At 45.9% G+C, this 23,271-nt stretch overlaps 2 protein-coding genes across 3 annotated transcripts in view; both read right to left on the bottom strand.

Annotated features, from left to right (window-relative positions):
- Positions 1-3,550: 3,550 nt before the first annotated feature.
- On the bottom strand, positions 3,551-21,473 carry Clec3b (C-type lectin domain family 3 member B). The gene is made up of 4 exons (XM_036191996.1): positions 21,418-21,473; positions 9,814-10,040; positions 6,451-6,549; positions 3,551-4,050 (listed from the first exon to the last, which is right to left on the bottom strand). Exons 2-4 carry the CDS (start codon positions 9,920-9,922, stop codon positions 3,650-3,652), a joined length of 609 nt encoding a protein of 202 aa, XP_036047889.1. The 5' UTR covers positions 9,923-10,040; positions 21,418-21,473; the 3' UTR covers positions 3,551-3,649.
- The window catches only part of Exosc7 (exosome component 7), a 39,536-nt gene continuing 26,078 nt past the window's right edge, over positions 9,814-23,271 (bottom strand). Inside the window, exons 8-9 of one of the 2 annotated variants that reach the window (XM_036191995.1) lie at positions 21,418-21,576; positions 9,814-9,868 (exon numbers count right to left, since the gene is read on the bottom strand). In XM_036191995.1, coding sequence (XP_036047888.1) covers positions 21,472-21,576 — 105 coding nt within the window. In that variant the 3' untranslated portion in view covers positions 9,814-9,868; positions 21,418-21,471. Of the gene's footprint in view, positions 9,869-18,248; positions 18,312-21,417; positions 21,577-23,271 lie in introns of those variants that run through there. The other variant, XM_036191994.1, reaches the window with a different exon arrangement.

Genomic DNA, 23,271 nt, shown 5'->3' with positions numbered 1-23,271 from the left:
CTGTCACCTTTTGAAAATTTTTATTTATTTTGTGTGTGTAGGTGTTTTGCTGGAAATTAAACCCAAGTCTTATGCATGCTAATTAATCATTATATCACTGAGCCCCAGAAAATACGGTATTCTCAATCAGATAAAGGGGTAGGGAATCCTTGGTAGGATTTTTGAATCAGATAAAGGGGTAGGGAATCCTTGGTAGGATTTTTGAATCAGATAAAGGGGTAGGGAATCCTTGGTAGGATTTTTGAATCAGATAAAGGGGTAGGGGATTCTTGGTAGGATTTTTGAGGCTTGTTGTTATTGTTGTTGTATTTGTCTTTCTATGTAGCCCTGGCTGTCCTGGAACTCAGAGAGATCTGCCTGCCTCTGCTTCAAGAGTGCTGGGATTAAAGGTGTGTACCATCATGCCCAGCAGTTTTTGTTCGTTTTGGTCTTGTTGAGATAGGGTCTAATCTCAGCTTGGGCTGACCTTGAATGCTCAGCATTCCTCCTGCCTCAGCCTCAAAGGACTAGGATTACAGGCACAAGCCCCAACACCAGACTCTGATGGATTTTTTTTCATATGCATATGGGGGCACCATGATAATATGTGTGGAGGCCAAAGGACAGCTCTGGGGAGTTGGCTCTCTCCTTCCACCATGGAACTCAGGGATCAAACTCAGATCCTCAGGTTCGTATGGAAACCACTTTATTTGTCACACCATCTTCCTGGTTCAGACAAGTATTATTGTTTTAATGGCTAGAATGAAGCAGAATTTGGTACCAACATTATTTCTATTGTCTACTTTTAGAGTTGTAAAATGGGGAGTTGGGGAGATGGCTCAGTAGTTAAAAGCACATATTGCTCTTGTAGTTCAAATCCCAGCACCCATATCACATGGCTCAGAAGTACCTGTAAATTCTGCTCCAGAGAGATCTGGTACCTCTAGTCTCCATGGCATTCATTCGCATGTACAGACACAATTTTAAAAATAAAATAAAATAAAAATAGACTTGTAAAATGAAACTGTTCAGATGACTAAGCTGGTGAACTGGAAGGAGTTTTGTTATAGTTGTTAGTATTCTGACCCGCCCCTTGAAATCCCACCCCTTGGTGCCTCCCTGTGTCCTGATGTAAAAGCCTCATTCTAAGGAAACTCCCCCTCTTCCTCTCTCTCTCTTCCGCTTCTCCTCCCATGAGGTGTGCACTCTCCCTCCCTCTCTTCTGTCTCTTTCTCTGTCTCTCTCTTTCCTATCTTTCTCTTCATCTCTCTATTATAATAAACTCTCCACGTCCACGTGGATGCAGCATCTAGGCTGTGAATTACTGGCCGCTGCTGCCGCCACCATGCCCACAAGGCGTGCATCTGCCCAACAAGACACCCTCGAGGGTCTCTCCCCCTACTCCCCTGCACAATAATTAATAACAATAGTGTTGAGAGATCATGCTTGGACTCCTAAGGTACAGGTTAAAAGTGTTTTTTAATCATTGGAAAGTATCTTACATAGTGATCAGCTGAAAACTTAGGCTCTTTGCAAAGGATACTGAAGGCAAAGAATTGAAAAGTACTAAATTAGCTGGGCAGTGGTGGCACACACCTTTAATCATAGCACCCAGGAGGCAGAGGCAGGCAGAGCTCTGTTAGTTCCAGGACAGCCTGGTCTACAGAGTGAGTTCCAGGACAGCAAGGCTACCCAGAGAAACCCATCTTGAAAAACAAAAACAAGCTGGGCAGTGGTGGCGCACACCTGTAATCCCAGTACTCGGGAGGCAGAGGCAAGTGGATCTCTGTGAGTTCGAGGCCAGCCTGGTCTACAGAGCTAGTCCAGGACAGGCTCCAAAGCTATAGAGAAACCCTGTACTGAAAAAACAACAAACAACAAACAAACAAAAAAGAAAAAGAAAAACAAAACAAAAAACCCACCAAAAACCAAAACCTAAATTAGCAAAATGAATCTTAGTGAGTCTTTCATGAACTCGACCCCTATTTCAAAGTGTCCCTCAGATTTCCATCCTAGAGCTTTTCATACCCTAGAGCAACATCCCATGCACGGGAAGATCAGAATGTGGTGAAGAGTTAGCCTTTTGAGGCAGGAGGATTTCGTGAATGAACTCTGATGCTCAAAGCCAAAGTCCATCTGGACAACACAATGAGATTTTTTTTTCTAAAAACAAACAAACAAACAAAGAGGGCCGGGAGGACAGGTAGACCCAGTTAGCAGTCTATAGGTGCACTAAACCTAAGAGCATTCCAGGCAGATGAACAGGAAATCATTCTCTTTCCCACACTGCCATCTTCTGATGGAAGAAGGCAATGTTTATTGCCTGCCCAGGTAGCCTTTCTACCAGGACCCACAGCGTCTCGGGAACAGTGTACTATTAAGGAAATCTGACCAGGACTATTAGGAGTCAGAGCTTTTGTGTCAGTTGCCCTGTGGCTGACCATCCTGAGCACAGGCCTCCCTCTTGAGTGTTCCCACATTAGCAGCTGTGGCTCTTATTCCATACAATGATGTGCCAATGACAGGAAGCCTGGCAGTGAAGTACACAACTCACTACAAGCTGCCTCCCATCTCAGTCAATCAAATCGCTCTGTCATCAGGTTGGAACTGATGGCAAGGAACTGTGGGACTATCCAGAAGCAGAGTTGCTGGGAAAGTCCCTCTGGCTGTGCTAAGGGGGTTAGGAGAACGTATGAGAGCTGGGTCCACAGGAGTGGCATAGACCATATCACACTAGAAGCTAGTCAATAGCCATTTGGGGAAAGGGAGGCACCAGGCTACTTATGTTTCATCTTTGGAGAGTTCTAGTCATGTAAGATCAGGAAGTAATGGTGGCAGGAAGGTCCAGGCCTGGGGGATCAGTCCAGGGCTGAACCTTGGCTTTGCAATCACTAGATCTCTATCAGCAAGAGCCACTGATATTCCCTGTGTTGGCACTTCATTATTGTAAGACATAGTAACACATATTGTCCTGGGTGGATAAAGCTAAACCAGACTGTATATTTAAAGTTCCTGCAATATGGTAGGCTCAGAGCTGCTCTGTGCTGACATGGAACAATGTGGAATCCCAGTTGGCTGACTGGCTGTAAGGAGAGGAAGGGAAAGGAAACACTAGGCCAGGCAGTGCTAGCCACTGTCATATTTGGCTCCCGGACCCCCTGGGATGAGGATAGAGGCAGATGGGAATCTACCTGGGAAGCCTTGGCAACCCATTCATCTTTTACCCCACAGCAGGCCTCTGCATGTCCCGGCATCCCCAGATGGATCCCCAACAAGAGAAAGAATAGTGCCCCCAAACACACCCGCCAGAATCGGAGTGTGTATTGTATTCTAACAAAGGGGAGTGGCCTCTGCAAAAAGCAGGCTTTCCTGGGTTTGGAGCCAGACTCCTGGAATCTTCTCCCCACCCCGACCTGGCGACCATCCAACTTCAGGGATTCTGAATCAGCTTTATTGCAAAAACCAGGCAAGGAGGAACCCGAGACAGAAAGGTCTCCCCGCCCCTCTCAGAGCCCCGCAACAGCTTTTTTCTACCCTGGACACACTCCCGGCTCACTGAAGTTCGACCCGCCCCTTAGCAACCCATAAGCCCCACCCACCAACAGCCCCCGCCTCTTTATGGTCCTCACCCCTCCCTGGCCCAGGCCTCGCCCCTTCGCTCAGGGCCAGGCTACACGATGGCAAACTGGCAGATGTAGGGCAACTGGTCGCGGCATCGCTTGTCGAACCACTTGCCGTTGGCCGCTACAGCCAGGGCAGCGCAGTTCTCGGCTTTGCCGCCGTCAGGCTGCGCGGTGATCTCCGTCTCCCAATTCTTGTAGGCCAGGCGGCCGCCGGTCATATCCACCCAGGAGCCTTCCGCAGCCATATCGTTGAGGCCCATCCAGATCTCCACCTCGCTACCTGTGCTCTGGCGCGCATACTCGAACAGTGCCTCATTCTCGAGTCCTGACTGCGGCGTGCCCAGGGTGCCGCCACGCGAGATGCAGTCCTCGCTGGCCTCGTGGAAGGTCTTGGGCTGGGTGAAGGCCAGGAAGCACTTCAAGTTCACCTTGGTGCCCTTCAGGCACACTGAAGGGAGGAATATCTGTCACATTAAGTTTCAGAGCCCCAGGACAGATAGACCTCTTCTAGACAGCCCCCAGCCTCCGTCCTATCCCATCCATCGCTTGAAACCTGCTTGCTCCCGCCTGCTTCAGGATCCTGCTGTGGCAGACACTAAAGAACCCAGGTTACTACTGTTCAAGAGGACTTGGTGCCCTGCTCCGGGAATGGCCACCCCTCTGCTGCAAAAGGTTCCTTAGCCAGGGTCACTGACTTCCAGAGATGAAGGGAATGCAGAAGTCACCTGGCCTCTGCCCAGGGCAGGATTGTTCTCCGAGCCACAGAAGTTGGCACCAGGCTTATTCTGAACCTATCCTCTAGTGGGTCTGCTTCCTTTTCCTCTTTCCCCAGGCATGCAGCCTCAGCCCACTGCATCTCAAAGGCAGCTTCCCCAACGAGCTAGAGCCCCCTAAACTGAGCTCAACCACCAGGCCCCTCCCTAGGATCAAGCCATAGCTCACAGTGCCAGGCATCTGCCTACTGTGAGACCACAGTCCAGGTACTTATGACCTATCACCCCTGCCTGAGGGCCAGCAAGTTTCAACACAGGGGATTAACACAGGGAGCCTCTGCCCAGGTCAGGTCCCTGGCTGGGTGGGTGGAGATGGGAGAATGAGTTAAGACTACAGGAACATCTGCAGCAGAAAAGACTGCAGGAAGGCAGGCTACCCAAACGGCATTCTGAACTAGAATGCTCAGTAGAACACTGGCCTCCCAGGTTAGGAGGAAGGTACTTGTGGTGAGCTTGGTATAGCAGTTTGTGTTAAATATCAGGCAGATGGGTTATGTATCGCTTCTGGGGCTACATATGTCAGAAGTACATAATGGCCCCTACCCATGCACTTAGTCATTCTGCTCAGCGAATATTCAAGAGAAACATTCCCCTGTCTCTGAGGGACTTGACAACTAGTGCTCACAAAAGTGTATATCCACAGACTCTGTAGCACAGCCATCACAAGCTCAGGCACATCATATACCTAGATCAGGGCCAAGCACACACATGGTATGCTCACTCCACACCATGGAGTGAGGCAAGGTCACAGGGAGAGTAGAAAAAGAGACACTGCATGAAGACCATGATGCAGAGGGACAACTAACTTGAAGGAGAACTGGCCCGGCCCCAAAGCTCTGTACTTAGCCAGACTGGGATACCTCAAGCAAGAAAACAAAGGCTAGCTCTCCTGGCCACTAGCGTGCCGAAACTGGGAGGCCTTGGTCCTGCTCTGCCACTCCCCAGCAGGGTAACTATGTTACTCTGCCTCAGATAGCCCATCTTTTATTTTTTTAAAGTATTTTTTAAAAGATATTTATGTTTATATGTGTATGTTTGTGTGAGTGTATGCCATGTCTGTGTGGGGTTGCCCTCAGGGCAGAAGAAGGCATTGGATCCCCTGGAGCTAGAATTATAGATGGCTGTGAGTCACCATGTGGGTGCTGGGGACTGAACCCAGGTTCTCTGGAAGAGCAGCTAGGTCTCTTAATGACTGAGCCATCTCTCCACTCCAAGATTTTGTTTTTTATTTATCATATTATTTGTTTTGTCTTTGAACTAGAGTCTCACTGTATGATCCTGATTGGCCTGAAACTTACTCTGTAGACCAGGCTGGCTTTGAAATTAGAGATCCACCTGCCTCTACCTCCCAAGTGCTGGGGTTAAAGGTGTATGCCACCATGCCTGGCCTTATTTTTATTTTTAAAGTATGTGTATGAGTGTGCGTGTGTGCATGAGAGAGAGTGAGAGAGAGAGAGAGAGAGAGAGAGAGAGAGAGAGAGAGAGTGTTAATGCACATGAGTGAAGTGCCCATGGAGGACAGGAAGTATTCAATCCTTTGGGACTGGAGTTACAAACGTTGCTGGGAATCAAATTCTCAATTGCCATGCCATCTCTCCAGTTCCCATCAGCTGGCATATCTTCACATTGGGACTAACAGATGCTGGCCTGGTTACTGTGATTCAGAGACAATCTATAAAGCCACAGGGGGGTGGACATAGGGGAGGAGGGAGACATGGGGGAGTGGGCAGGGAAGGGAGGGTGATGTGCCCCAGGGCTGTGAGACTATTAAGTATAGTTCCCCTGTGGCTGGCCTAGGCTGTACTGCAATCCCTGGCCCTGATTCAAACTAAGCAGTGGCAGTTCCTGTTGGGAGTACCCTTTGGCCTCTGTAGCACCTCCACATCCTCTAGCTGTGACCAGAACCAGCTGTGCCTGACAGGATGGGTCCTACAGATATGAGTTAGGTAACTTCCCCTAGGAAGCATGTGAAAACAGCTTGGCACTGGCTGGAAACTGACACTTCTTCACTGCTGCCTATTGCCAGCCTGGCCCCTTCTTGGATGTGTTCCTCCACATAGCCATACTGTACTCACCGGTCTGTAAGGCCTGCTGCTCCTTCAGCAGGGCCACCTCCTGGGCCAGGCTGTCCAGCCTGCTCTTGAGCTCCTCAAACATCTTTGGGCTCACCGCATCTAGGACAGAGAGGCATGAGGCAATGACAGCCCGAGGCAGGCAGATGCTCCCTTCCCTGTCTACCACCCTGAGGAGGCAGGGGAATGACTTCTCCCAGCCTGGATCTCTTGGTGTCCCTTCTAGCTCTGCTCCCTCCCTAAGGAACTGACCTTCCAGTGGATCCTCTTTGCCTATTCCTGGTTCCTCTCCAGGCTTCCCTATTCTGCATTTGTCATGGTGGGGTCAGGATCAGCAGGAGTTGGAGAAACAGCCACCTCATCAGCTCTATTCATGGGCCATAAAATCAGAGATCAACTCCCCCAGGACGGAGACCAAGCAGAGACAGCAAGCCCCAGTCTGAGTTGAGGGTGACAGAGACATGTGTTCACCAACACAGCTCCACCTTCTCATGTATACAGTGAGAGGACAACAGCATTCTGAAATGAGGAAACTCAGGAGAAATGATATAACACAGGGTGTGGGCCCACCCAACTGCAGCTGAGTGAGAGCAGGGGAGCCACTTCCCACAGAGCAACCACTGCAGAAGGATGGGAGCTTGCTGTGCACAACCTCAGCCATGCTCATAACCAGACTATGCCATGGGCAAGTGCCATCCTGGATATTCACCATTTCATAAACAAGGAAACTGAGGTCAGATTTAAATGACCTGCCTAGGATGATAGAGCAGCTAGCCCAAAACTCTGATCCAAGTAGCCACAGAATCACACTCTTCCCATCTGCTCCATGGTACATGACATCTCTTGATAGGGACTGCTTGAATGGATGAATGACATGTGCATCAGCAGGTGTAGGTGAGAGACTGTGTGTGTGTGTGTGTGTGTGTGTGTATGTGTGTGTGTGTGTGTGTGTGTGTGTGTGTGTGTGTGTGTGTGTATGTGTTAGCTGAGAGCTATGGGTGGGCCCTGTCTTTCTGAAGCCTCAGGGGTTCCTTGGAAAGCTCTGCTTGGCTTGAGGCAAAGAGTAGGGAGTCCCTCCCTCCATGGGCCATTTCATGTGAAGTCTTAAGTTCATGAGTTCAGAGCTTTGTCCACCCACTAGAAGCTTTGCCAAGGAATTGTGGCTAAGACAGACTTGCAGGTGGTGATGGTATAAGCCTTTAATTCCAGCACTTGGGAGGCCAGAGGAAGAGAGATCTTGAGGCCAGCCTGGTCAAGGTCAGCCTGATCTACAGAGTGAGTTCTAGGACAGCCAGGGCTATACAGAGAAACTGTCTCAAAAGCAAACAAACCAATTAACAAACAAAAGAAGACATGGACTTGCATGCTCAAAAATCATGATATAACTTATCAAGTATAGAGAAAACAACACCCAGAGGAACAAGAGCAAAGCAGACAGGGTTGGAGCCAGCAAGCAGGGTCACTCTGCAGCTCTGCTTCAACCTCTGGATTCCCAGAAGCTGTGCACAATCACATGGATCGCCAGCACAGGGCACCATGTACATAAAGTGAGTCAGAAACTCAACCAGGGTGGTAGCTCAAGCTCCCATGGGAGCCATCTAGGACCAGAGCTTCAGTGAGGCCATTACTGAAGACTGGGGCAGCCCTGCTCTGATCCTCTCCCACAACTGACATGATTTAGAAGACTGAGAAAAACTTGAGAAGCTGGCAATTGTTTTCCATATTCAGAAATCCTGTTTGCCTTTGGATCTAAATCGCTCATACAACATGCCTTGGTGGCAATGTTGGTAATGCTCATGGACAGAACCAGTCAGTCCTCCTATTTTAAAATGAGCAATTCGTAGACAATCATATATTTATCTGATTGAAGAAATCAAAACCATCCAAAAATTCTCCTTCCCAATCCAGACTGCTCCCTGCTTTTCTTTCCAGAAGTAGTCTCTGTTACATTTGTAGCTCTTTCTGGAATAGTTCTATACATATTCATCAGATATTTATTTACTTTTAGTCAGCCCATTCAAATTTTCTAAATTATTGATACATGTTAATTGCTCAGGTTAGTGGAATTCATCTCCATATATATATGCCTCATGATAAATTCCTTTGTCAAAGGGATGTCAATATAATATCCATTCTGTTTTGAATTTTGTTCACATTGTAAACTTAGTCTTTGGAATTTTGGTTTTGTCGTTTTTTTGAGACAGGGTCTCCCTGTGTATCCTTGTCTGGCCTAGAACTCACAGAGATCCACCTGTCTCTACCTCCAGAGTGCTGAGACTAAAGATGTGCACCACCATACTTAGCTTTGCTTTGCTGTTGTTGTTTGAAGTGCTGAAGATGGAATCAGGATGTCACACATTCTAGGCAAGCACTCACAACAGAGTACACAGGAAGTGGTTAATTCTAAACCCTGGAGTTTTGGGGTTTTTTTTGAGACAGGGGTTCTATAGCTTTGGCTGGCCTCAAATTTGCTAAATAATTGAAGATAACCTTGAATTTATAACCCTCCTGCCTCTACTTCCAAGTGCTAGGGTTAGTATGTACCACAGCTCTGGTTCCTGTGTGACACTGGGGATCAACCCAGTCCTTTGCAGATGGTAGGAAAGCACCCTACCAACTAAGTTCTGCCTGTTCTTTGCTGTAGCCTTGTGCTCCAAGGGCTGATTTTTGTATTTCACTATTTAGGTACAGAGGTTCTGTAGCTTCTCCACACCCTTTCCTTTGGCTTGGCTCTACTGCCATCTCCCTGAGTCTCCACCTCTGACTCTTCCTACCATCCTCCCTGTCCTGTAGGGGTGACAACCTCAGTCATTATCATAACATCCAGCTGTTTTATCTCCACCCATCCCAGGATGACTTCACCTCAGCATTTCAGAGGAGAGCAGAGATGCTTTGAGCTCAATCTGAGGTGATAAGGCTGATGCCCCATTGAAGTAAGAGTAAGAGTCCATTTGTCCCCCATTTCCCCTCTGTGTGCCAAGAGTTTGTGGGGGGGGGGGCTTTATATATTTTACATTATTAAATGCTGACTGCAAGTCTTTGAGTAAATTCTACTCCTCCTGGGATCAGAGTTGAGGAAACCCACGCTGGTGCTACCTGGTGGGAACTGACCATCTCCAAGATGGAGGTCCAATTTCTTTAACATATGGGTGCCAGAGGGGGAGCAGATGCCAGTTTAGAAAATCTATAAGGTTCTTTTCCATTCTAAGAGTCAGGGACTATTGCAGTTCTGACAACCATCCCTGCTGTGAGGACTCTCCAGCCACCAGAATCTTTCACCAAAGGTCCCAGGAGGACTCTCATTAAAGTCAGACATAAAGGGAAGGAGCACAAGGTAACACAATGAGGGAGCTGCCCCCTGCTTACCTTTCTTGACATTTGTAGCCTTCTTGGTCTTGGGGGTGGGTGACTCTGTAGTGACCTGCGACAAGATGGAGAAGAGGCAGAAAAGCAGGTAGGTGCTCCCAAATCCCATACTGTTGCTTCTAGCTGCAATGCCTGGATCAGAAAGCGGTGGTCACTGCAGCCTGGGCTGCACGTCTTAAGGCTGTGGACACAAGGACCTCTGTCTTGAAAACCCTCTGAAAACTTGGCTAAGAACATGCAAAACAGAAAAAAAAAAGATGAAGCTAGCCTGCCAAAGGTCAAAGGTTTGGGAGCCATAGCTACATTGCTGTGGACAACCACCCAGCAGCCTGGCTATCCTCCCAGAAAGTCAGCGTTTCAAGGGATTAATATACAGCCAATAGTCATTGCTCAATCTGTCCAGTGATTATTTCAGGCAGGAGCCAGGTTGGGCCTGGCATTGGCTCAATGAGTCTCTGCCCAGAGAATTGTCCTTTCCCATTTTGTTGAGAAACTGAGGCTTGGTGGGGTAGAGTGTCTACAAGCTACTCTAAGGGACAGTGACCAGGCTAGCAGCCTTAATGGTCCAGAATGCTTGTGATTATTTTGTGATTTTGTTCTTTTCATTAAAAAAAAAAAATCAAGATAAACCTTCCTTTTCTCACATTTTACCCCTCAAAAATGTGTCCTATCATAAGAGAGACAGAGCAGAAGAGGGGACCAGAGCAGAGAAGGGAACCAGGAGGTCTTAGAGCAGCGATGTCAGAGAGGGAGCAGGGTAATGTTCTCTGGATGTGCACAAGAGGTACCAAGCTCTGCAGGATGGAGGGAGGCCTTGCCAGAAAGGTGGAGGCCCTGCTATAGTGTGGGAGCCCAAGTACAGGAAGGAAAAACTGTGCAAGCAGGAGATTGGTGGCAGAGACCACAGGGACACTGATGGCATGCATAGACCCACTAAATACAGTGGGAACTAAGTTTCAGAGAAGGGATTTATGAAGAAAGAGGAAGCTGGAATGAACCCTGCAGAGTATGGTTAAAAGCAGAGTTACCAGTGAGCCCCTGTGAACATGAGCACATTCATAGAAATCCGTATGTGTAGTTAACATCTGCCTCCCAGCTGTCCTTGGACAGGCCTTGGAGCTGCAAATCGTCCAAAGCCTTGAGCCCTCTTGGCATGGAAGTATAGAATGTAACATTCTACCCAAGGGACAGGAAACGAACCCAAATGTATCACACTGCCAGAAAGCAAGAATACTTAAAGAATTCTGGGGATCCATCAGTTGGGTACAGCTAGCCTTAAGGAGCCGCCTATGGTGTGAACCCAGCAGTGTTTGAGGATTCTGAAGCTTGAAAGCCATCACACTAGTGTCAGCATCAGGCTGGAGGAGATGAATACACAATTCAATGCTACAAATAATTCTTGACTGGACCCTTGGAAGCTGAAGGACACAGTTGACAACTAATGGGATGTAAGGTACCCACGGTAGAGCTATGTTCCTGTTCCTGTCCCAGCTCCAACAATATATGAGCATGTTTTCACTTTTCCACAGCAAAGCAGCCCAGGTGGACCACTTATTCAAAAACGGCTTCTGGGGACAAATTTGTAGAGTAGTTGAAATTTTCTGTGAATCTGACCTTTTAAAAAATAAAATGCAGGCCAGGTGGTGGTGGCACACGCCTTTAATCATAGCATTTGGGAGGCAGAGGCAGGCGGATCTCTATGAGTTCGAGGCCAGCCTGGACTACCAAGTGAGTTCCAGGAAAAGGCACAAAGCTACACAGAGAAACCCTGTCTCGAAAAACTTAATTAATTAATTAAAAATAAAAAATAAAATGCAGGGCTAGGGGTGTATTTAGTTGGTAGAGGCTTGCCTAGCATGCAGGAGGCCCTGGGTTTGATTCTTTGCATGGAATAAATAGGTATTGTGTACACTTGTAATCAAAGCACTTGAGAGTCTGAGGCAGAAGGTTCAGAAGTTAAAGGCCACGAGTCCCTGTCTCAAAAGAAAAAAAAGGGGGGGGGGGGACAAAAAATGCAGTACCATGTCATCAGCTTTTCCCTGCTCTCTGGACCAGCCTTGATCATTTGGCTGGGGAGGGACATGTTGTCCAGGCCCAGAAGAAGGAACATAGATGGTCAGCCAGTGACCTGTGGAGGTGTCAAGGGTGAGGCACCCAGCTGGAAGCAGAACATATGCAGGGCCCCTTAACTGATGGAAAGAGCACCACCCCTCACTTTATTAAATGGGAGAGGGTTCATACTCACAGCTGGAACCTCAGTGAGGTAATCTGGGGACTGGCGATTGCATAACCTAACAAGGAGTCTTGCTTCCAGGAAAACTGGGTGGGTAGAAAATGCAGGGGGAAGTTAATGGTTCTTTTAAAAAACAAACAAACAAAAATTCATTTGATTTCCCAACTCCTCACCTTGGCCTGACTCCATACAATCAACATAAGACATGGGGGAGTATCTGAGTATGTGTTCATCCAAGACCTGTTTCCTAAAATGGACCTGACTGTTAAGACCCTGCCTTAGGTTTGCTGGGGAGGTTGTCCCAGGCATGCAAACCATGGGAAAGACTTGGTGGGCCAGTGCTTATCGGGAGCTATGTGAGCCCATGGTGCCTCACAGCCATAATAGGTCCTGGGAAATGCACAGCAAAGGCTCACGCTGTGCCCTGGGGCTTACAGTGGGGCACCATTGGGCATTTAACAGCCAGAGTAGGTAGAGAGAGAGGACAACAGGCCAGAGGTGGAATAGGGATGGTGGTACATGTGGGGATCAGGGAAAAAGGAGAAAAGACTTGTAGCTTAGTGACAGAGGCACATCCTGGATCGTGAGCACCTGTGGGGACAGAGAGGGGCCTGACAGAAGCTAGCAATGCAGACGGAGATAGCAAGTCACATGAAAAGACTGGTGGCCATGGATAAGCCACATGGGGAGGCTGGGATCAGAACATGAGCGTGAGAGGCACATCAGGGACTAACATTAGTTCCAAGCATGGGCTTCATCACCTGCCCTAAGGAGTAATTCTTTCCTACTTGACCTAGCAAATGAATTCTGAACCTTTACAGTCAGCTTGTGGGGTTATAATAAGCAGCAGGCAACATCCTTGGTCATTTTGCCGGCAGGACTTTGAAAGAGTTGTGTGTGTGCGCACACTACATAGAACTCCATGCAAGCACAAGGTACTCCATTTGCCCTGTTAAAATGCCTTCCCTGGAACTAGGATAGTGGGAAGGGTGTCTTGGCTAGGGGCTTCCCTAGGCTTAGACCTGCTGTGTCTCCACAAAAAGATCTGAACAGCTGGAGACATTCCAGCTGTTTTGAGGGAAGACAATTTATCACCCAGCTTTAAACCTGTGCCTACCAGTGGCAAGTGTGGCAACCTTGGAATGTTTCAAAGCCAGGGATAGTGACTCATGCCTGTAATCCCAATGCTCTGGAGGCTGAGGCAGGAAGACTGCCACCAGTTTAAGGCCAGCCTAGACCACAGAGACCCTGTCTCAACAAAAGAATGTTTTAAAATTATGATCTTTGGGGGACAGAAAGACTCAGCAGGTAAAGGCAGTTGCCTCTAAGCCTGAGTACATGAGTATGACTCCCAGAACCCAAAAGGTGGAAGGAGAGGACCTATAGTCAGAAGTTTTTTTATGTCCCACCTGGCCCGTGGCCGGGAAAAATCTCTCACCTGCAGTCAGGACAAATCTTTCACCCACAGTCCCGCAGCCTTTTATAAAATAATCACACAGAGGCTTATATTAATTAAAACTGCTCGGCCATTAGCTCAGGCTTACTACTTAAATTCAGCCCATTTCTGTTAATCTGTATGTCGCCATGTGTTCCATGGCTTTACCTGTGTGCCGTTACATGCTGCTCCCTGGATGGCAAGTTTGTGTCTCATTACCCAGCTTTCCTCTTCCCAGAATTCTCCTTGTCTGCTTATCCTGCCTATACTTCTTGCATGGCTACTGGCCAATCAGTGTTTTATTAAACCAGTGTACAAAAGTATTATCTCACAGCAAGGACCAACTCCCTTAGGTTGTCCTCTGACTTACACACACACACAAATGTTATTTTTATTTTAAATTATGTATTATGTGTATGGGGGTTTGTATATGTGTCCATGGAGGCCAGGAGAGGGCATTGGATCTCTTAGAGCTGGAGTTACAGGTGGTAGTGAGCTGCCTGGGAATAGGTGCTGGGAACTCAACTCAGGTTCTCTGGAAGAGTGGGAAGAGCTCAAAACAATTTATAAACAACAAAAATGCCCCAAAATCCATGTTGTGAATAGCACACTGCCCTGTGTATTTGTGTCAAAAAATGGCATTTAAATGTAAACATACATCACTATTTATGTTGCCCCTGTGGTGGTATGAATGAAAATGGCCCCCATAGGCTCATAGGGAGTGGCACTATTAGGTGTGTCCTTGCTGGAGGAAGTGTGTCACTGGGGGTGGGTTTTGAGGTTTCAGATGCTCAAGCCAGGCCCAGTGTCACTCTCTCTTCCTGCTGCCTTTGGATTCAGATATAAAGCTCTCAGCTACCTCCCAGCATGTCTGCCTCCATGCCACCATGCTTCCCACCAAGATGATAATGGACTAAATCTCTAAACTATAAGCCAGCCCCAATTAAATGTTTTCCTTTATAAGAGTTGCCATGGGCTGAGCATTGGAAAAACAAAACAAACAACAACAACAACTTGCCATGGTCATAGTGTCTCTTTACAACAATAGAAACCCTGAGATAGCTGTTGCTCAAATTTCTATTATTCCTCCAAGTTTCCTGCTCACAGTCCAACCCACCATAGTACTGGGTTTAAGCCCAGGGCCTTGTACATACCAGGCAAGCACTCTACACCCCAGCCCCATTTCCTGGATTTTTTTAACCTTTAGTAGTGCAGCTCTCAGAGCACAGCCTATACATGGGGCCTCTTATGCGAAGCCTGGACTTTGGTAGAAAGCCTAGGTGCACTAGTTATACAAGTAACCCTGGTTCATCTGTTACCCATGCTGACCTTGGGTCTGTAAAGCATTCATATCCTCTTGTCCATTCCACTTCTCCCCACCCAGGTGTGCAGCACCAGTCCAGCCAGCTGCAGTGGGGCCACCTGGAACCCTTCACCTTCAGTCCCCACCATGTGCCACAGGAGAGCAGGCAGGCTGGCTCCAGCCTGAATAGACATATTAATGTTTCTTCAAGGAAATGTGTGCTAAACATTCTGCACAGAGAATAATCTTACCTAGAGGCAGAAACCTATGAAGAGGGTAAAGGTGTACCACAGCTTTACAGGGTTAGGCTTTGTTTTTATGTTATTTGCCCCTGACTCCCCCTCCCTTTGAAAATCTTTTAAAGTCAGAATTAGACAAAACAAGGTCTGGGTACCCCACCCATATGTGCCCAAACATGAAAACTCTGGCCCAGCAAGGGACTGGCCCTTACCCAACCTCCCAGATGTTCCCCTCAGCCCAGCCCTGTTGGCCCTGTGCCAGCAGCAGTGTGGCTGAGCCTGAGGCTGCCTTGCCATACCCCCCCCCCCAAAGGCCAGAGAATTCAGAGTAGACTTCCAAGATGAGAAGAAGGGTGGTCCCACCCTTAGTCAAAACCAAACACAAACAGTCTTTGACCCTGGCCATCTGTTTAAGTACTTGGCTCTACCCTGTGTCTCATGGCCCTTGTTGGGTAGTCCTTGGGAGGACAGCAACAGGCTACCCAGCCTGGTCTCAGGTTTCCTGGGGCTCATAATACTTGATGGAAAAGGAACCAGGAGTCCCATGTTCCAAATCTGGAGAGACACTTGACAGCTGTGTTTCTGGACACATACTCTTCCATAAAATCATCATCTGTCCATGTGACAAGTGACACACCTGTGGGAGGCAGCTGATAATCTGCAAGGTTAAGGGAATGAGGGCACTGCAGAGGAGCCAGATGTCTTCTCTGCTCTCTTTTATTGTGATTTCCAGAAAAACAAATAGGCATGCCGAGCTCAGTCCTGTGCTCACCTGATAGTGTTCCAGATGCTCCCTGACTCTAGTCTAAACTGACTCCTCCCCACACACTGTCTTGGATTTTGGCAGGTGAGAACCCAGCAGTGTTTGGGATCCTGCATACTGAAAACTATTATGTGGGGGCCTGATCCAAAGTGCAAATCCTGAGTCTACAAATGCCCTCAGGAAAAGCCTAGCTGGTAACGGACTGCTTCCTGCAGAAGGCCTCTCTTCTCCAGGATCTTACGCCATGCCACCCTCTTTGCTTCCAGAGCACATTCCTTCTCTCTGATCATTCTTCGCTTTGAGAATGTTGTCTAGTGACCCAAACAAGTTTCTACTAGCTAAGTATCCTTCTCCCTTCATGCAAAACAAACCACCATGTGTTCTATGGCTCTGGCTCCCTCACTGCTGTCTCAACATGCAGAACTGATTTATCCACAAACCGGACCTGGGTTTTCCTCTTTCAGCTATTTTCCTGTGGAGCCAGAGGAAGATGAGAGGTGTGTCTAAACAAGGTGGCCCAGAAATCTGGGTAACCTGAATGTTCACTTTTATTACCCACGGGCAAATACAAAGCACTAATTGTCATTTACACATCCTAAAGTGATCTAGTGAAAGCAATCCTTGTAACTGAAGGCTTGTGTACCTTATTCACACTTGATGCACATGTCTGCATCACCACTGTCAATCCTTTCTTGTAGGTACACACTAGGAATAGGGCAGAGGATGAAGCCTGCCTCCTGCCCTAGCAGCATGCATTGGGAAAATATAACAGCCCAGCACATAACTATGATACATCACTGCCCCGGCCAGTGGGGTTTCAATGGGGGCGACCCACCTGTGGGAGCGAATGAGAGACAGGGGACACGAGAGACTGACAGCAAGACAAGATTCTGATCAAGCTGCAATATTTATTTCTCTCTGCAAGGATTATATAGCATAGGAGGGGAGGGGGCAGGAAGGGAGGAAGGGGAAGAGATGTGGAAGGCATGCAAGACGTGGGAGGTGTGCAGGTCGTGCAACTGCAAGATGTGGGCTAAGGTCAGGGGCCATTTGTTCTGTTGCTAGGCTACCTGACCATGGAATGCTCTTTACATTTGGTTGCCATGGCACCTGACTGTGGAATGGTCTTATCTTTGGGAGCCTCTGGTTAGTAAACAGGTGTTACTGCTCTGGGGAAGGGCAGTGGGCTTATGACTTGTTCTCTGGCTTAGCTACTACTTTCCATGGTTCATGTTTGGTTCCTGAAATCTTGGTCCCTAACACATCACATTATAAATATGACAACTATGCCATCAGCAGGTAAGCAGCTTCCCTGGAATACACAAGTCCAGCTACTTCTTTGCATGGATGAACCAGATCACACGAGGGGAGGTGCCCATGCCTGGGCATCTGAAGGTAATGCATGGTGATATTTTATTTGTGCTGAAATGTGATTTTATTTGTATGTTAATAAATAAAGTTGCTTGGGGATCAGAGCTAAGAGCAAGCCATTTAGCAGAAGTCCAGTGATGGACGCCCTTAATCCGATCACATGGCAGGCAGAATCTCTGTGTATTCAAGGACACAGCCAAGTGGTGACCCAACCTTTAATCTCAGTATGAACCATAGAGACCTGGAGGTATGCATAGACAGACAGTGACGAGGAACTCATGTGGTTGGGTTTAGAACCAATGAAAAGGCAGAACAGAAAGGCAATAAAAAGACAGGACACAGGGAGAAGGTCTCTCTCAGGGGAAGGACAGTAGTGAGTGGTAAGATAAGGTGGTCTTAGCTCTTGGCTACTGCTGGATCTCTGGGCTTTTAACTCTTTATTTGCTTCTGTGTTTCTTATTTAATAAGACTTACATCTACAAATGCATAAGGCTGCAGCTCACACTATGTCCTTTCCATTAGGTAATAAATTCCTAACGCCTCACCCCATTTGACTGACTCAACAAAGAATGCAAATACCACTGGCTGAAATGTTCTCCATGAATCAGCTACCTCCCAAGGGCCCAATGAGACTGATTTAGGAGCGTTGGTTCTCTTGGAAAAAAAAAAACAAAAACAAAAAAACCACCTCCTTTATCCATGAAGCCTTAATTCTATCATGCTGCATTGTGAGTAGAATATATCTTCCTTACTATCCCCAGAGAATAAAAACTGGCCTGTAAGTCAAATGACAACATTCCTTAAACAGCCATTATAGTGCTGATAGAACATGGCCCTCTTATGAAACATCAGGGAGGGGTTATAAAACACAAAGTAATTTCAAAACATGAGTGGAGTCAGATATGCTAGAACATGCCTGCAACCCAATCCCAAACAGGAAGATTAGAAATTCAAAGGCATCACTGGGCTACATAAGACTCCGACTCAGAACAAAAACAAGAAAAATCTAATAATGGTAAGAAAGGCTGGCTAAGAACCCAAATGGCCACTAAGCCCCTGACCCAAGGGGAAGGTCTCCTGGATTTCTTGGCTGGCAGGCACACAGGCAGGAGGCTTGGACCTTTCTCTATAGCCATGGCTTCCTTATTGCTGACCTGCAGGGAAAATGAATTATTTTGTGATTTCTTTTTCTTTTCTTTTTTTGTTACAGGGTCTCACCATGTATCCTTGGCTGGGGTTGGAACTCACTATGCAGAGTAGGCTGGCCTCAAACTCACCTATCTACCTCTGCCTCCCAGGTGCTGGGATTAAGTGTGTGCCACCATACCTAGCCTTGTGGTTCTTACTGTGAAAGCTTTATGAAGAAAAAAATTATTCACAAAATACTTACCACGAGCCATTTCCTTAAATCATTTTCTGCATGGAATCTGTTTTGGAGACTGGGTTTGTGGTGATATATTGTGTACCCTAATAAATTTGCCTAAGGATCAGAGGACAGAGTCAGCCACTAGATTAGACATAGAGGTCAGGTAGTGGTGGCACACACCCTTAATCCGAGCAGTCGGAAACAGGAACTCACTCTCTTTAGGCTGAGGTTGAACTAGTGGCTGGCTGTTCTGCTTCTCTGATCTTTCACCTTTTCACCCTGATATCTGGCTCTGGGTTTTTTATTAAAAGACCATCTAGCCGGGCGGTGGTGGCGCACACCTTTAATCCCAGCACTCGGGAGGCAGAGGCAGGTGGATCTTTGTGAGTTCGAGGCCAGCCTGGTCTACCGAGCGAGATTCAGGAAAGGCACAAAGCTACACAGAGAAACCCTGTCTCAAAAAACCAAAAAAAAAAAAAAAAAAAAAAAAAACCATTTAAGATTCGAACAACATCTGTTGCCCAGTTTGGACTACAAACTGCTCAGGACAATTTCAAGATGGCGAGCTGAGATGATCCAGCCTCACAGACTATTAGAGCAAGGACTTGAGACAGGCCCTGCACTTTCCCATTATGCAGACACTGGAGAACAACTGATATAGCTTCCTCTCCAGGACTTGACAATTAACCCTAAAATTTTCTTTTCTGAATCCCCTAAAGATGTCTTTGCACCCAGACAGCAGGAAGTAATTTTAAGAACAGACATCCACATTCCCAAGAGTTGGGGTGGGTGGTTTTTGGCCTTTCAATGGATTATGAATAACTGTCATTGTTTAGGATGGTTGGTTATAAGCTGTTAATTGATAATAGTCAGGAAAAAAAATGCTTAAACAAGGAGATTAGATTCATGGTTCTTGTTTGAAAAAAAAAGAAAAAGAGGATATAGATAAGAGGTAGATTATTCAATCTACTCTGAAAAAAAAGATATGGACATGATAAGATAAAATGGTAGATTATTGAATCTACTTTTAAAAAGCAACTACTAATTTTAAATATTTTATATTGAATTGGACTTTTATATATTGTATACAAATTATATACTGATACAAATTTGAGAATGGTTTTGTTAGAAAATACTGTACATATATTTCTAATCTTGTTTAAAGGATTATACCTATATAGTTCATTTAACAATGTAACACAAATTGCTAGTCCTTGAAAGTTATTATTACCAACTAATTAGGATATAGGAAATGCAAGTTAATAGTCATTACAATCAAACTTGTAGTCCTATTAGGTTATGTTTTCAAGGTCAAACAAATATATTTTAGATAGACAGGTCATCTTCAAACACTTCAGAGATCTACAGAATATGGCATTTAAGATGTTTCAATAACATACTTTTTTTTTTTTAATGACAATGAGATATGTCTGCTCCTGGCAGCACCAATATACTTCAGAGAAGATGATGGGCATCAAAGAAACTCCATATGGAGTTTACTTTCTTTGTGGCACAAGTTAGCCACTGGACAATAAAGTGCTCTTACATCAACTGCTGCTAACAGAATGCTATCCAGAATGGACAAGCAGGACACAAAAGAAAGGACTGCCAAACCTTGCCAAGAGAAGATAGGAAGGCCCTTTAGAAAATCCTGTTTCACAGATAAGTCTGTCAGATATACTCGGCCTGTAGGCCAAAGATGGATGCCCCAACATTGCAGAGAAATCTTGAGTCCAGGTAGCAACTGTTTCTGACATTTCTCACAATTTTTGGAAGTTGCTTGTTTGTACCTCCTGCTTACTTAGGTAATATTATTTTCTTCTTGGGTCTCTGAGGGAGTTGAAGACTAGATAGTTATAGATATAGTTTTTCTAATTAACAAATTCAGAAAGGAAACTCACTGAAGAGGTGTAAAGTGTGTAAGATTGAAAGACATCAAAAGATAGTATTTGGTTGGTAATACAAGTTAGGACAGAAAGTGAATTAGGTACATTTTGGACTCACCAAAATACGATAAATAATAGAGTATTTTCTCTGAATTTGTCAAATGTTAATGGATTGGACATTGTTAATGTGATTCTTGACTGTATATATTGTATATACTTATTGTATATACAATATATACATAGTTTTTCTTATGTTAGTTATAATCTTCTTTTATTATTTTAGACAAAAAAGGGGAAATGTGGTGATACAGTGTGTACCCTAATAAATTTGCCTAAGGATCAGAGGACAGAGCCAGCCACCAGATTAGACATAGAGGCTAGACAGTGGTGGCACCCACCCTTAATTCTGGCACTTGGGAGGCAGAAATCCATCTGGATCTCTGTGAGTTCAAGGCTACACTGGAAACAGAGCAAGACAGTGGCGGCACACACCTTTAATTCCAGGAAATGATATCTGGGCAAGAGAAATGTTTATAAGGAGTGGGGAAACAGGAACTCACTCTCTTTAGGCTGAGGATTTCATAGAGATAGGAACTAGTGGCTGGCTGCTCTGCTTCTCTGATCTTTCACCTTTCATCCTGATATCTGGCTCTGGGTTTTTTATTAAAAGACCATCTAAGATCCAAACAACAGGGTCTTGTTAAATAGCCAAGCTTGAAATCCTCCCCAATACCAGCATTACAAGTATATGGCACCATGCCTAGCTTCTACAGGGTCTTTATTTCAGGGATTGCTGTCATCCTCTTGTACCTTGGAAGCAGGTAGCTCCCTGGAGGATAGTGACCCTCTTCAACTGCATTCTCAGCAGCAGAATGCTAAACTAGATGGAGTCACGGTGTAAAGCTGGAGATGCTAGTAATACCAAACCAAATGAGAAAAAAAGACTTTATTTTCACATGTACAAATGTTGACTTAACATTTTAACAATTAAGAAAAATATATACAAACCAGTCTCAATGGAGAAGTGAAATAAGCAATGTCCACCACAGGAGTGATGACTCATCATCCCAGGAACCCAACTTTCGGCCTCTTGGGCCCCAGGCTTTCTTCCTTGTGTAGAATGCTCTGCAAGGACATATGTAGCACCTTGCCCACTCGCTTGCTGCTCTGCAGGATGACAGGGACAGGACAGAGTGTTGTGGAATATTAGTTGAAGATGTGTTTCATTTGTTTATGCTGTGGAATATTTTTTTTAATGATGCAAAGATGTGCTGTATTCTTTTATGTCGCATTTGTTTAACTCTGTAAAGCTATGTTGCATTGTCTGTCTAAAGCATCTGATTGGTCTACTAAAGAGCTGAATGGCCAATAGTCAGGTCAGGCAGGAGAGAGAACTAGGCAAGGCTGGCAGGCAGAAAGAACAAATGTGAGAGAGAAGATCAGGGAGTGAGAAAAAAGAGAGAAGACATCAGGGGCCAGCCAACCACAGATAAGAAGAAAAGTATATAGAATAGAGAAAGATAAAAGCCCAAAGGCAAAAGGCAGATGGGATAAATTAAGAAAAACGTCTAGAAACAAGCCAAGCTAAGGCTGGGCATTTACAGGTAATAATAAGACTCTATTTATTTGGGAGCTGGGTGGTGGGCCCCCAAAGACCAAAGAGTAAAGAGTTAAAAAACAAACAAACAAACAAACAAATCTACAACAGAGGTCACCTGCTGGTGAGGCACAAACTGATCAGAAGCCCCTACCTGCTTGCCAGCCTGCCCAACACCCACATATCTGTCTGCATCACTGAAATTTTTACAGCTTTTCATTTTCCCTAGAAGTTAGGCAAACATTCCACTGAGCTACATCCTAGCTCACCAAAGGACTTTCAATGAATACAAAATGAACTATAAACACCAACAGCATCATGGTTATACTTGGAGATCCTCTACACACACAAGTAAATCACTGAGGACCAGAAAAGGCTGCCCAATAATCAGTGTTCCTGCTGCCACAACAAACAGTAACACTGCCAACCAAACCTGGCTGAGGCTTACTGTCTTATGAGGCATAGAGAAACCACAAAGAACCCTCCTACTGAGGAAGGAGCAAAGACTACCCAGGCCATCTTAATAAGCCATTCCTAACTCATCTGGAACCAGACCTCCAGGCACAAATGCTCAGGTGCCAAAGTCAGCCCCTGGATGGGGTCTTTGGTTACCCACAGGGGCACATTAGAACAGTGACACTTAAAAAAATAAAATAAAATAAAAAATGGGCTGGAGAGATGGCTCAGAGGTTAAGAGCACCGACTGTTCTTCCAGAGGTCCTGAGTTCAATTCCCAGGATCCACATGGTGGCTCACAACCATCTGTAATAAGATCTGGCACCCTCTTCTGTGTACTTAATAAATAAAAAAAAAAAAAAAAAAAAAAAAACAGTGACACATGAGGAGGTCACACTACCCACTAGTAAGTATCAACCACATGGCAGGCATTAAAAAAAAAAAAAAAAGACTAAATGTACATGTACAAAATGTTCTAAAGCCCCCCATAACAAAAATCTTTGTTATCTTGTCTCCAGGCTCATGAATCATTTTAAGACTAAAGTGCAGCCAGGTGGTGGTGGTGCATACCTTTAATCTCAGCACCCAGGAGGCAGAGGCAGGGGAATCTTTGTGAGTTCAAGGCCAGCCTGGTCTACAGAGTAAGTTCCAGGATAGCCAAGGCTACACTAAGAAACCCTGACTGAAAAAACCAAACAAACAGAATACAACATACCAACCCCAAATCTCCACTGCAAGCTCTGAATACTCCCATAGCCTGTGGCTGCGACTTTGCTACTGTACTGGATCTCAGTGTCATCAGACACTCA

Source organism: Onychomys torridus, chromosome 7 (genome assembly GCF_903995425.1).
Source record: "Onychomys torridus chromosome 7, mOncTor1.1, whole genome shotgun sequence".
Lineage (NCBI taxonomy): Eukaryota > Metazoa > Chordata > Mammalia > Rodentia > Cricetidae > Onychomys > Onychomys torridus.
The sequence above is the reverse complement of the archived record's forward strand: the minus strand, read 5'-3'. Positions and strand labels throughout refer to the sequence as shown.